General features: G+C 40.4%; 1 protein-coding gene across 7 annotated transcripts in view; it reads right to left on the bottom strand.

Annotated features, from left to right (window-relative positions):
• WDR37 (WD repeat domain 37) overlaps positions 1–15,784 on the bottom strand; it is a 63,675-nt gene that overhangs the window by 21,532 nt on the left and 26,359 nt on the right. For all 7 annotated transcript variants that reach the window (XM_005308078.4, XM_065582833.1, XM_042858858.2 and 4 more), the window contains 5 exons: positions 14,993–15,064; positions 12,815–12,859; positions 9,941–10,017; positions 3,727–3,964; positions 3,012–3,153 (listed from right to left, as the gene is read on the bottom strand). In XM_005308078.4, the coding sequence (XP_005308135.1) occupies positions 3,012–3,153; positions 3,727–3,964; positions 9,941–10,017; positions 12,815–12,859; positions 14,993–15,064 (574 nt within the window). The remainder of the gene's footprint in view (positions 1–3,011; positions 3,154–3,726; positions 3,965–9,940; positions 10,018–12,814; positions 12,860–14,992; positions 15,065–15,784) is intronic.

Below are 15,784 nucleotides of genomic sequence, written 5' to 3'. Positions count from 1 at the left end.
AAAAACATTTCTTCTGATGGGGGAAGGAAAATTTATTTCTGATCTGCGTACCAACAGGATCCAACAGTAGTTTTGAATCTCAACCAGAACAAGTGGGAATAACATCTGTGACTTCAGGAAGAAACACACAAAAGTGGCAAATTAAATCATTTATATGAATACTATCTATTCCTCGCAATCTACATCACCCACACTATTTTTATATATATACACAATCAATTCTTAAAAAGTACTTGTATGTTCCCTTGGATCTTTTAGATAAAAATAGGTTACATATTCCCAAATTGATCAACCTATAAATAGCATGACAGTTCTTGAAAATGTTGTGTGAATAGTATCTTAGGGAAAACAATTCTGGAATACACGCAGGGAAAAAGGAGATTGCTCCAGTCACCCACCCATCAACTGACACTTAAAAAATTGTTAAAGTAACAATGCTAGAACTGCAAGCTTTGATGATTCTACTTCTGTCTTCAACCAGCTTACAAAACTGGTACTGACTAGGAACCACCAAGGACCAGTTCAAACAACAAAAAACTACCCACTCCCAGAATTTAAAGTGACACTCTCTCAAGAGAGCCTGTAGTTGTTCAGTGGAACCAGCTACACAAAGGGAACTGTTGGGGATGAAGAAGAAGTTAGGCCTACCTAGATTACCATCAAGGAGTACTAAGACTTTAAGACAGACAGACATACAAGCAGACTGAAAATCCTTTTTCTCTAAAAATTTGTTCCTACTGCTAAACAAAACAGTACTTCTGATGTAAGAAAGCTTATGGTCACTATATACCACTGGTCAAGACTTCCAAAGGGAAGAATCACAGGTGCCTAACTCCGACCTCTGGGTGATAACAGTGGATACACAAGTACTCCAAGCCATGACGTGGGCTACTAGTGGGAGAACTGCAAAATTCCAAACCTGGATAGGTAAAGATACAAGAGGCCCAACACCTGATGGGCTACACTGAGAGATCACAAGGGGGACAGAGGTGCAGCTAGCCCTGTCACCATGACAAATGCACTATTCCTTTTAATGTGTGAGCCTAATAAAATACTCAGTGCTACAATGGGATTACTTACACCTGCATCAATTCCTTCTGTTATACCTCATTCCAGAAGGCAAAAGAACTGCTCTCATACTACATAATGGGAGCAGAGCATACCCAGCTGTGCTAGCACATTGTGGGACTTATGTGCAGCACATAAAAACAGACACATGGACCAGAAGTATGTCATCTATGAACTATGGAGCTTTCCTCTTGCAAGCAAGCTTAGGATATCTCTCAGGTATAATATCCTGCTTAGAGCAAAGCATCATCTCTTCCACAAAGTATGAATTGTAAGCATCTCTAGGATCTAAGGCTGTAAAAGCATTCTTTTGACATAAAAGGTACCAAAAATAAAGTAGATAAAAATATAACTGATATACAGTAAAGTAAGAGTTTTTTTAAATTCAGTATTGGCAGGAGAGAAAGTGCTATATCAAATCAGTAAGATAATGCTGACAAAACTCTGATGCAGGACTCTAAAGGTGACAAATATGCAAAAGAATGAGACACAAAAAAGAGGAGACAAATGGAGACAGGAGTGGTAGTTGAAGCTGAAGGAAGAGTGACCAAAGAAAGGTCAAAAATTGTCTCTAGTGTTAAAAACATAGCCCCCACCACAATCTGCAATAGTTCAGATGGTAATTTTTCATCTTCAATCTTCTATCCTTTTCATTTTTTCCAGCCTCTCAAGATCCATGCCATTTGACATCATGAAAGCATTAATTTTCAAATCACATTTCTTCCCTCTGTGCTCTGTATGTATAACCTGTGAGTATTAAAGCACAGGGGGAAGGAGTATGAGCAGCACAAAACCTATTTCCTCTTATGTATAAACCACCATTAACAAGGCCACAGACCAGTTCCAGCCCTCAGGCCATGGTTAGGTCTACTCTACTGTAAGGAAAAAACAGATCAGTAAATGGCTACTTGTGATACACTGGCACCCATCAGAGTTTGGAAGTCACACTCTTGAGATAGTGTACCTGAGTTTGGAAGGAGGTGGGCACTTACAAAAACTATTGATCTAGCAAAATTTCAAATTATTATTAAGCAACATGGAAATATCTAATTGAGAATAAAAGGAAACTCCTATTGAAGTCAGTGCTCAACTTTTGGGAAACCCTCCCCCCATACACACACACCTTCTGGTAGTCAAGCTTTGCTTTCAAACTTCGCAAACAGCAAGGGCTTTTAAATCTATACCACTTTCTAATTTGGATAAGATATTTAGAACGTTTGCCTTCTGCTTTCCTCACCTCCCTCATCATTGTTTTACTTCAAAAAAGGGTATGTTTCGCCACCATATTCAGAGACTCATACAGCTACTTCTGCTTATCTTCAGTAGAAGCCAGCAGATCAGCATCAAATCCCAAAACTCATCAAAAAGGTGTTAAAACATATCAGTCGTTTTTGATAAATGAAACGTCTGAAATATTTGCATGCTTCTAATTTGTAAGTATAAACTGTGAAGTTAAAAATGACTGCAAAATGAAAAAGGAGTATAGAAACTTAAAATGTTGTCTTTAATTTGTTTTCTTGGTTCTGTACAAGTCACCTTTATTTCACTGTTAAGATTACAACAAATAAGGGACGGGAAATTTCTCTTAATATTTTACAGCAGTGTTCCTAAACTACACACAGCACTGCTTAAACAAGAATTTACAATAAATTTAAATGTAAAGAGTATGAACTACTTATTAAAGATGCCTAATTAAAAAGAGACTTATTGTGTAAGCAACAACACAGCAAGTGCAATTATTGCTTTTTTAGTATTTAAATGGCACAGTATTACATTTGCAGGACAGTATTAAAGGGTTTCTGTGAAAGGCAAAGTTTCCTAAACTAACACAAAGATGGTCTTAATATCACAAAAAGTACAGGAATCTTTTGGTACAGTTTATCAACTCAATACATTCATCCCTTCTAAATATGTAAAAAACCTGTGAAGCAACTGTCACTTACTCTGTGTGGCCCTGAAAGACATTCACAGAATGGATAGAAGGATCTCTGAAATCCCACAGACGGAAGGTTGTATCACGTGATGATGTCACCACAAGACGTTGAGTGGGATGTGTACAACAATGGGTTAGCTCTTGGTCATGCCCTACAACCACAGATGAGAACATATAAGGTAACGAAAACGCAAGACTTTTCATTTCCACAAACATTTGGAATGAAATGCTGATCAGACACAATTTTTGCAAAAACAGTAAAAAACAGTAATTGGTCTGGTAATAGTAATTAGTAATGTTACTGCTGTGGTAGACATTTAGCGCTGTATTTGAAAGTTACAATTTAATGAATAGTCATTTCATCTGACCATTAAGTAGTCATATATTACTGCTACCTGAAGTAGCACAGGTATGAAAAATGAAACTGTTAAGAAGTACTAAGAAAACTGCTGCACTAAGTTTCAAAAACAATTGCTCAATTTTATACATTTTAACACATGCTCAAAGGAGAATAATTACATGTTCATGGCATTCAATGAATATCATACATAAATAGTGATGTAATATTTATGCTCCTCCTTGTAGCTTAAGCTTTATGTTTAAGTCTCTTCCTGCCCCCAAAAGACACATTACTCACCCAGAAGATTGTGATGTCTGAAAAGAGTGATCATTACTAAGAAACAAACCAGCAATCTTAAAAAGCTTTCATATAAGCAAAGAGATACCTGTTAGTGAATGGACAAGTTCAGATGTCTCCACATCATACAGATTTGCTGTCCTATCCCAGGAAGCTGTTACAGCTTGCTTCCCTCCAACCAGCCAGTCAGCTGCTATGACTACTCCTTGATGGCTTTTCAGGGAGGTTAAAGGAGCTCGGATAGTGGGACAGTCACTGGAACCATCTCCATCTCCATCAGGTTCATCTTTATCTGAAAACTCAATTTCATCTTCCCCAGACATTTGCTGTTAATCACAAAAGTATAAATATGAACAATTTTTCTATTTATTAATGGGAAGTTGTACTTCAAACAAACACAACGCTCTCCTGACATAGCAATACCAGCAAAAAATCCAACAACGATACAGAGCTATACATAGGGGAGATGGTTTAACCGTAGAGTATTCCTTTTGCTGGCATAAGCTGCATCTCCACTAAGGGGTTCTGTTGGTATAACTATACCAGTATAGTTGTTCCAGCAAAGCCTTTGTAGGGTGCATTACCAAGTGGTAGCCTACTATATTTCTCTAGAACTTATGCATCTCTCAGATGACACAGCTGTATATTATGATTAAGCACTAAATAATTAGTGTAAATAGCATTTACAGTATTACTGAGGGAATGTAGGGGGAAGCAGAGGGGTTGAAGTCAAGTATGTGTAGAGTCACAGAGAGGTGTAAGGGGCAAAGTCAGGAGACGGGAGGATGTGGAGGCAGAAAGGGGTCTAGGAGGAGGCATCAGGTCACAGTCACCATAGACCTTGCTCCTCCACATTTCTTATTCCACGTGGCCTGTCTGCTGCTGGTGTTTAGGATCCCAGAGCCTCCCTGACACAAGCAACTGCTCCATTTCCCATCCCACAGCAACTCCTGCGCCTTGTCCCAGCTACAAATCAGATCCCCCCTGTATCCACCAGCATCAGGCAACGCTGAGCCTCCTTTCCTGGGGGTCTGTGGTTGCAGGAGGAAGGCAAGGGCCAAGCACTTCCACCAGGGCTGGCTGGGCTCCTGATCAGCCCGGTGGCTACATCCCCAGGACTCCTCTGACTTGGATTGCACATGGTGGTGGTGCCTCCTCCTCAACTGCAGTTTCTCTCCAGAGGGCTGAGTTTTGGGGGTCCCCTCGCTCCCCATCGAGTCTCTGCATTCTCCGGATTCCAAAGCATGCCAAGCAGCTTCCTGGGGACCAAATCTAAGTCTCTCTCATTTTACTTTCATTTTTGCTGACAAATCCCACCACATAACGGAACAGGACTCGATAGCACCCAGGGCCAAACCACATTCCCAGGCAGCCCCCCAATAGAGACACCCCAGCATCTTCCTACCGAGTTACCAACACCCCCAAGATCTGGGAGGTCAGAGAGATTCAGAATCCTGAGCCTTATAATGAGCTGAGATCAAACACCAGACACTCTTTTCCACCTCACACCTCACTCCTCCTCCACACACTGGGCAAGTCAAATGTCACTCTGTGAATTTTTGAACTTCCCCAGTTCTCACCCACAATCATATTGGGGTTTGGTCTCCCATGCAGAAAAGGCTGGGGATGCAGGGAAGACAGGTGGGAGTAAGCGAAAGCATCCAATTTTAGTGACACACACAGCAAGACATGAAATTAAGGTGCGCACACACAGTGCAAGAAGGTATATGAGAGAGCCACAAGACATGGGATCAATGCATGGATGGTGCACACATACCAGTTAGATGTAAATAATGTGTATAATTTTTAAGTGAGAGTAATGAACCACTGAAATAATTTACAAAGGTGCTGGTGGATTCTCCTTCACTGACAATTTTTAAATCAAGACTGGATGTTTTGGAGATCTGCTCTAGTAATTGTTTTGGGAAGTTTTATGGCCTGTGTTATACAGGACATCAGACTAGATGATCACAATGGTCCCTTCTGGCCTTGGAATCTATGAATCTATTACCCCTTTAACTCTTCAACAGACCTTTACTTACCCTTAGTCATCCACCCTCGCCCCCACAATGCTTCCCTGCTATCTTGGTCATACCAAGAAAAATCCTGCAATATTTGTAATCTTTAAATACACTGTTTAGTGGCCAATCTCTTGTGAACAGAGATTTTCCCATTTTAGTGAAAGTATAAATAGACTTACAAATGTAAAATTAGTACTGTACCACATCTATTCTTACCCAGCAAGCACCTGACACAGAGGAAGACCTGTAAGAGGCTATCAAAGCATCTAGTTTTACTTGTAGTTTACGTTAAGTAATTACAAGTTTCCATTAATTACTATATCAGAAGGTCTTGCCAGGGTGTGTAAGTCTAAACGTACATTTCTTTTGACACAAGCGTAGCCCAGTGTATGCAGCAAGGGACTGGGAGCTAGAAACGCTAAAATTCTACACTTCATTCTGACAAGAATTCCCTTTTTGGCCTTGGGCAAATCAACCTCCGTGCCAGAGGCCTGGTCTACACTTAAAATTTAGGTCAACATAGCTACATAGGCCAGGGATGTGAAAAATCCACATCCCTGAGCGATGTACCTATGCCAACCTAACTCCCAGTATAGACACAAACAGGTAAATGGAAGAATGCTTCCATTAAGTCTAGCTGCCATTGCCCAGGGATGAGATGTTCCAACACCGATAGAAAAAAACTCTTCCTGTCAGTGGAGGCTGTGTCTACACTACAGGGTTATACCAGCATAGTTATGGCACTGTAGCTATTCTGGTATAGCCTTCACAGTGTAGACATCCCCTTAGTTTTTTCATCTGCAAAATGAAAATACTACTTTCCTAACAGATTTGGGTGCTAGGAGGAGCATTTGTATAGCTCTTGGAAAACGAAAAGTGCCAAAAAAAGTAAACCACCATATATAATTAAAATTTTCACCTTGAGTTTGGTAAAAGCTTCCACCCAACCTTTGCCACTAACTAAACTCACTGGGGAAAGGGGCTCTCTCTCTGAAAATCTAAAATAGATCCTTGCAAACTTGAAAGGGAATTTATATTTGCCATGACAAATCAGTGAGAAATTATCTGAAATGGCCGGCATTCAGACAACTAAAAATGGAAGGTTACAATAGAAATACTGACAGTTTTAACTGCATATTCACTCATTACTTGACTAAGTCACATATTAGCTCACTATTATGTTTTGCCCCTAATTTCTGGAACTAGGGTATAGGATTCTTTGCACAAAAATCCACTAGCAAAATATCCAGTTTAAACATACTTTTACACAGCTTTATTTTTTAAGTAGGAGTATTTAGTTTGATAAAGTTAGAGGGATTGATAAAAGGTTATGTGGTTAAAAATCAATAGCACTTTGGGCCCCAAATTTCAGTTATTAAAAAGGTTTTAAATACCTTTAGAAGCGTTTACACTGAAATTTTAAACACGTCAAAGAAACTGTTGGAATGAAACATTCCTTTACAGTTTTTGTAACCAAAACACTGCAGCACAAGTGCATGAGAATCAGAGTTAAAACAGACTAGTCTCACAAATCAGAAAGCCTACTGTGCCATTATCACACTGACAATTCCTACATACCCTAGCCTCCAAGGACAGACTGGACATTAACCTGTACACCATCTAACCTACCCTACACAGATATCAGAGTGGGCCTGAAATCCAGATACACTAGTACCATAGACCAGAAAGGTGGGTGAAGATACCTCATACAATGGAAGACCATACCTTACGTTATACATGCAACAAAAAACTAGGGTTTCTTGGGTGGTAGCTGGTACATTTCAGGCTAAAAGGAAATGTCCACACAGCAAAGAAAAACCCCTTGGCTGACCCAGGCTCTCGGGGCTCAGGCTGCAAGGCTATTTCATTGCTGTGTAGACTTCTGCGCTTGGCTGGAGCCTGAGCTCTGGGATCCACCCACCTTGCAGGGTCCCAGAGCCCAGGCTCCAGCCCAGGCCTGCAAGTCTGCACAGCAGTTAAACAGCCCCACAGCCCGAGTCAGCTGGCATGGGTTTTACTCTGCTGTGTAGACATACCCAACATGTATAGCACATTCAAATACATTGATGGAGCTTAGTCTCATTAGATTTTGTCTATCTGGCAGTTCAAATAAAACACTGCACCAGAATCTGTACAGTAGAACACAGCAGCTTTGTGGATTAGCAAAATTAAGTTAGCAGATGTCTGTTATATAACTATATAAATAACTGACAGTCTCTCCCTAGTTCTTGGCAAAGATTTAATAGCAAAAGACTGAAGTGAGACCATAATTACTAATATTACACTACTTTTAGAAAATGTGCTATAGTACATCTGTATAATGTTTTAAAATAAAAAACAGACTAAAACTGATCTATACTTACTAAAATAATGAAATACATAGAAGCATTATCCTTATTATATTTGCTCTCTAAGGCCCCAATTCAGAAAAGAACTTAAGCACACACTTAGACACGTGTTTTAAAGTTAAGACTCTTTGAAGCCCATACATAAGTACTTTGCTGAATTTGGGACTTACGGAAGCCCAGATACTGTAAGACTCACTAAATGTGAGTAATTTTACATTTGTGAATAGTCCCATGGATGGATGTATTTAAGCATTTGCAGGATCAGGGACTAATTCAGAAAGTTTGGTAATCCATAATAGGTTTCGCTGTTATTAGTACAAATTAGTGAACTTCTACTGAATTCAGGCTAAATATTGATGATTGGATACAAGATAAAGCTAAATCCTGAATACCAGTTCATTATTCATGCTAGTTAAGACTGATACATATGTGACCCATGAACAACCTACTATTGTGCCTACACAATTTTTTTTAAAATAAAGTGGTTAGAGGTGCACTCAACTTTAATCTTATTTTATACAACTTTATTAACAACTATATTTTGGATTACAATGCAAAATTTTACTTGTCACTATTCTGTTTAATTATGCAATTCTCTTCATTTGGAAAAAAAAATCAATGAAGTCAGTTGCACTTTCAGATTCAATGCTGCAATATACGGCTTGGAAACACTAAAGCAGGGGTCGGCAACCTACGGCACGCATGCCAAACACGGCACGCAAGCCGATTCTGAATGGCACGCTGCCTGCCGGTGAGAGGAGAAGGGGGCGGAGGGGCCGGAAAGCGCCACGCTGGGGGAAGAAGCAGGGGAGGAGGGAAGCTTGGCTGCGGCAGGACCAAGCTTCTGCCTCCTGCCTCCGCAGGGGAGAGCAGTGTGTGTGTGTGTGGGGGGGGGGGGGAGAAGGTGTCCTGCGGGGGCAGGAGGCAGAAGCTTGGTCCTGCGGCAGCCAAATTTCCCTCCTCCCCCGCTCTTTCCCACAGCTTGGTGCATTCTGGCCCCTCTGCCCCTCCTCCTCCCTCTCCCTGCCGGGATGGCCCTTGCAAGGGGGAGGGGGAGGGGGAGGGGGAGGGGGAGGGGGAAGAGCGGCAGTGTGCTCGCTGCTCCGTAGAGCAGGCAGAGAGAGGTAGGGACGGGCCTGGGGAAAGGGAGTGGAACAGGGCATATCCCTTCCAGCCCCCTGCCCTGAGCAGCTGGGAGCACCCTCACGAGCCGAGCACCCCAGCCCTCTGCCCTGCACCCCACCCCACCCAGCCTTCTGCCCTGACCTCCCCCCACACACTCAGCCTTCTGCCCTGCACCCCCATACCCCCAGCCTTCTACCCTGCACCCTCCACGCCTCCCCAGCCCTCTGCCCTGACCTCGAGTCCCCCCCACACCCAACCTTTTGCCCTGCACCTCCACACACCCCCAGCCCTCTGCCCTGACCTCGAGTCGCCCTGCTCAGCCCACTGCAGGCCTAGGTGAACAGAACCCCAGCCTGGCAGTGGGCTGAGCAGGCTGGTGGCGTAAGATCAGCCTTTTAATTTCATTTTAAATGAAGCTTCTTAAACATTTTGAAAACCTTGTTTACTTTACATACAACAATAGTTTAGTTATATAATATAGACTTATAGAGAGAGACCTTCTAAAAAACGTTAACATGTATTACCGGCACGCGAAACCTTAAATTAAAGAGAATAAATGAAGACTCGGCACACTGCTTCTGAAAGGTTGCCTACCCCTGCACTAAAGGAAGGCCACAGAAATTAATCTATTGATCACAGAGTTTTATAATTGTCTTTTTACAAAAAATGTAACATTTGGGCCAAATTTGAGTTGAAAATATCCCTTTAAATAAAAGTGTCTATTACACTTCTACATGTAATCATACCACCTAAATTGGATGACGTTGCCCTAGGATCAATTTTTAGTTTGTGTAAGTTTATTGCTTACATTGCAGTCTGATGTTGGCTGAGGCATGGGCAACTGTACCATATATCTCCAAATGTGAGCCGTCTGGTCTCCAGATGCTGCACAGAAATAAACTGAATAAGTATATTTCCATAAACACAATAAAGAAAATGTTTTGTTTTCACATTTTGGTTATGCTGCATGAATAACACTTTTTTCTAACAAATTTTGGTAAGACTCAGCATAAATGGTTGTTTCCCAGGCTTGACAGTTTGCTGAGAACATGATTCATTACGCAAAAGGGGAGAAGTAATCCAACTTAATTACTCCTAAAACGAAAACATTCACTTTCTTTTAGGGAAAACATACCATTGAAAATAGTGTATGCTTCCAACATTTTATTAGTCTTCTGTTCCAAAACACTAAGATGTTACTAGCAAATTTAAATATGGATTTTATATTAGTAAAACAACTGATGTTGTGTCCTTAATGTTTTAGGAAATAAAAAGGAATTTTCTCCCCCTCTTCTTTCTCATTGTCATCCAAGGATTTTTATCATCAGACACAAACATTAAGTCTGATCCTAAGTAGAATCCAAACCAACACATACGTTTCTACCTTGAGTAGCTCAATGTAGCATCAAATTCTGTAAGGCTACAGACCTACCGGTTGCTGCATAAAGGAAACTTACATCTCGATAGCATATGTGAATTAGAAACAATAGCCTCTCTTTGCACAACGATAACTCTCCCACACCTGTGGCCTATACAAGGTACATTCCATGAGGATTTCAAGTTCATGTGAAGGTGCACAGGATATTGTGGGATCTGCTGCCCATCTATGTAATTAGGAAAAAGGTACAGGCTGGTCTCTGTTACTGCCCCTATGAGAAAGTATGAAGTGAGATGGCTTCTGGCTCATAGTGGAATCTCCAGCACATGTGGTTGGTAGATCTATATGAGGAGTATTCTCTGGCATGTTTTAGTGAGGATTTGTGGCCCTACACTGAAATGCTAGAAGGAGGAGGATTGGTAGAAACAAGGGCACAATCAAGGTTGGTGTTAAAACTTTATTTGATAATTTCCTACCTTCAGCATTCTGGGTTTATTTTTTTCAGTTATAAATTCACTTCACACTAGAGGACAATGTAGAACAGGGGTTCTCAAACTGGGGGTCAGGACCCCTCAGGCGGTCACGAGATTATTACATGGGGGGGTCGCGAGCTGTCAGCCTCCACCCCAAACCCTGCTTTGCCTCCAGCATTTAAAATGATGTTAAATATATTAAAAAGTGTTTTTAATTTGTTGGGGGGCGGGGTCGCACTCAGAGGCTTGCTATGTGAAAGGGGTCACCAGTAGAAAAGTTTGAGAACCACTGGTGTAGAGGTTAAGAACTTTGCTATTTTTCAGCATCCCATATCTCAAAAGTGGCTTGTTTGAGCAACTTCTGATTAAACAGAGAAAACTCCGCTTTGGCTTTTGGAGAAAGGAAAATGAGGTTTATAATTGCAACAATATTTCAACATTACTGCTATTATTAGGGCTCTACCAAACTCTTGGCCGTGAAAAACATGTCACAGACCATGAAATCTTGTCTCTCCCATGAAATCTGATGTCCTATACTATACAGATTTTCATGGGGGAGACCTGGGAGGGGGTCCCATCCCAAAAAGGGGCTACTGGGGGGGAGGGGAGAGAGGAATCGCAAGGTTATTGTAGGGGGCCGCCACCAGCAGCAGCGCAGAAGTAAGGGTGGCAATACCATACCATGTCACCCTTACTTCTGCGCTGCTGCTGGCAGCAGCACTGCCTTCAGAGCTGGTCTCTGAAGCCACCAGCCACCACTCTCCAGCCGCTCAACACTGAAGGCAGCGCTACCGCCAGCAGCAGCACAGACGTAAGAGTGGCAATACTGCGACCCCCCCCACACACATAAACCTTGCGAATCCCCCCCACAGAACGCAGTTTTGGTTCAGGACTGCTACAGCTACAACATTGAAATTTCAGATTTAAACATCTGAAATCATGAAATTTACCATTTTTAAAATTCTATGCCCGTGAAATTGACCTAAATGGACCTGTGATTTTGGTATGGTCCTTGCTATTATGTAACTCTAAACTTGAGCAGAGTCAAGTATAAATGCTAGAGAAAAACCACCACAAGATTGGCTGGGAAGAAATATTCACTTTCATAGATATGTATATGGTCCCCAGAACTCTTGTATGGCTCCCAATCTTGAACACATTTTTTCTCATCACCCCTGTTTAGCAGGGAAGTTCCATTATGCCCATTTACCTATGGGGAAGTAAGGCACAGAGATATTAAGTAACTTGCCCCAGAGGTCACACAGGCAGCCTGTAGCAAAACAGGCAACTGAATCTCAGTCTCCTGAATCCTAAAGCTAACACCTTATCGCTGAATCATATGAACCATAGGATTAACCACATCCTCCAGATTTGAACACAACGCTGTACTGATGATGTTATGGCCAATGAGAAAGTTGTCACACTCATAACATGCATCAGCCACTATACAGAGAATATCCTTCCATTATTGCCTTTTGAAGTCTATAGTTGCTTCATTAATATTAAAAAGTATCATTTTTTTCTTTATTTGAAGAAAATTAGAATAGAAAATAAAAATGTAAAATGGCAATGTGATATTTATTATTCCCATCTGCACACTACTAGACTACTAGATATTTCCCAAATCAGAAAAGACATGATCTCTGCACCAAAAGCGTATTAAATTAGAATGAGTTAATAAATCGTAGGGAATTGGAGAGGGTAAGGTGGGGATAACATCAAAAATATCTGCTACTCAGCAAGAGCTAACACACAGTGTTACAGTAAAAAGAGTGGTTTGTTTTTACTTTCTTATGACAAACACAATGTATGAAACAAAAATTCTACATACCTGTAAGAGCTACTTGCTCCGTTGGATGGAACTTTATAGAATTTACTGCGTAAAACAAAACCAAATTTTAGGCCAAAGTTACGGGAAAAAATCTTTTAGAAAAGAAGTCAGCTTAAATAGTAAAAACATTTGTAAAGTAGTGAAGAGTCAAATTTTATCCTGAAGGCTTGTGATAAGATAATAAGGTGATAAGTAACAGTCAGCACGGATTTGTCAAGAACAAATCACGTCAAACCAACCTAACAGCTTTCTTTGACATGGTAACAAGCGTTGTGGATGGGGAGAAACGGTGGATGTATATATCTTGACTTTTGAAAGGTTTTTAATATTGTCTCGCATGACCTTCTTATATAGAAATTAGGGAAATACAAGCTAGATGGAACTACTATAAGGTGGGTGCATAACTGGTTGGAAAACCATTCCTTCAGAGTATTTATCACTGGCTCACAGTCAAGCTGGAAGGACATATCAAGTGGGATCCGGTTCTGTTCAATATCTTCATCAATTATTTAGATTATGGCATAGAGAGAACATTTACAAAGTTTGTGGATGTTACCAAGCTGGGAGGGGTTGCAAGTGATTTGAAGGATAGGATTAAAATTCAAAATGATCTAGACAAACTGGAGAAATGGTCTGAAGTAAATAGGATGAAATGCAATAACGACAATGCAAAGTATTCCACTTAGGAGAGAACAATCAGTTGCACACACACAAAATAGGAAATGACTGACTAGGAAGGAATACAGTGGAAAGGGATCTTGGGGTCAGAGAGAATCAAGCTAAATATGAGGCAACGGTGTAACACTTGCAAAAAAATAAAAATACAAAAAAATTAAAAAAAAAAACATTCTGGGATGTATTAGCAGAAGTGTTATAAGCAAGACACAAGAAAATTATTCTGCTCTACTCTGTGCTGATTAGGCCTCAACTGTGAGTATTGTGTCCAGTTCTGGGTGCCACATTTCAGGAAAGATGTGGAAAAATTCAAGAAAGTCCAGAGAAGAGGAACAAAAATGATTAAATGTCTAGAAAACATGAGGGAAGGGGTTTGTTTAGTCTGGAGAAGACTGAGGGGAGCACATAACAGTTTGTTAATTGTCCAGGTGGTTAAACACTGGAATAAATTGCTTAGGGAGGTTGTGGAATCTTCGTCATTGGAGATTTTTAAGAGCAAGTTAGACAGACACCTGTCAGGAATTATCTAGATAATACTTAATCCTGCCTTGAGTGCAGGGGATTGGACTAGACCACCTCTCGAGGTCCCTTACAGTCCTACAATTCTATGATTCTAAAACTATTAGCCACATAAACCTACGTAGACTAGTTTATACACAAAGATAAAAAAGTCAATGAGAATTGTATTAACATGATAATTTAGGACCTTCATCATGTTTAAGTGTTCTGCATATAAACTAAATAAATGTATGTATGTATGCATGCATGCATGCATGCCAAACCGGATAGTTTCTACGCAAAAGAATATAATGGACACAAATCTGATATCAGGAATCACAACATTCAAAAACCAGTAGAAGACTTCAATCTCTCTGGTCACTCAACAACAGTCCTAAAAGTGGCAATTTTTCAACCAAAAAAAACTTAAAAAACAGACTTCAACATGAAGCTGCAGAACTGGAATTAATTTGCAAACTGGATACCATCAGATGAGGCCTGAATAAAGATGGAGTGGTTGGGTCATTATAAAACCTAAACTTAATTTCCTCAATACTAATGTCTCCCTACTGTTACTCACACCTTCTTGTCAACTGTCTGTAATAGGCCACTCTCTTACCACTTCAAAAGTTATTTTTCCTCCCTTGGTATCCTGCTGTTAATTGATTTCTCGTTAGACTGACCTCACGCTTGGTAAAGCAACCCCCATCTTTTCATGTATTTATACCTGCTCCTGTATTTTTCACTTCATGCATCTGATGAAGTGGGTTCTAGCCCATGAAAGCTTATGCCCAAATAAATGTGCAAGTCTCTAAGGTGCCACAAGGACTCTTCATTGTTTTTGCTGATACAGAATAACATGGGTACCACTCTGAAACCTTTACAATGGAGTTTTCTAATAGAGTTGGGAACCTTTATAATGGAAGCCATTATAGAAAGATTAACGTGTATACGTATACATACATACACACACACACACACTCCAAGCACCTCATATGCTCTTACCTGATCCAACATGACCTACATATTTGACAAGGCACTTTCCTGTTTCTATACTCCACAGCAAGGCAGTATGGTCTATAAAGGTTAAAACAGAAGCATGTGTAAGCATTTCACGCATATGCAAAATTTTATTTTTCAACTACTATTATACAAGTCTTACAGTGAAAAGTGTGATTGCTAGCACGACAAATAAAATAAGCTTCAATTGACTAAGTACTTAAAGGAAAGCTGCATTGTATTTTCAAAGTTTCCATTCACTGCAACTTGAAATGGTTAGTGTAAATTATAAAATTTAACAGGAAACTGCTACTTTAAATCAAGTTACTTTGAGATGAGTTTTAACAGGCATGATCTACTTCTAGAAGTTGTATTCTATTACTTAGAAAAAGATGACTGCAACTATGTACCCATCAATTTTAGGATGTTTTTATGCCATTAAAAACACTGCACAACTGAAGTTATGGGGAAAAAATAAGTCAACTTAAACGGAACCCACAAGAGTGTTTCTTTCATTCACTCAAGAAGGCCTTTCAACAGATAGGAGTCCTCAGATTGCAAGTAAAGCGCATCCATGCTGATCTGTTGCGGAGATGCAACAAAAGGAGAAAGGATGTTTCTAAGTTCAATGAGGACCTAAAACACACAGGGCTTTGTAAATTAAAACAACTCATTTGTACCTAGAAGCAATAGCCAGTTCAGTCTGTGGTGCACATAGGTTCCATACACTGAAGACCACTAAGCATTTCCACATGCTGATCTACTCTCTAAGGTAGCACCAATTAGAACATATTATCC

This window comes from Chrysemys picta, chromosome 2 (assembly GCF_011386835.1).
Source record: "Chrysemys picta bellii isolate R12L10 chromosome 2, ASM1138683v2, whole genome shotgun sequence".
NCBI classification, from domain to species: Eukaryota; Metazoa; Chordata; order Testudines; family Emydidae; genus Chrysemys; species Chrysemys picta.
This window is presented reverse-complemented; position numbering and strand designations above follow the sequence as displayed.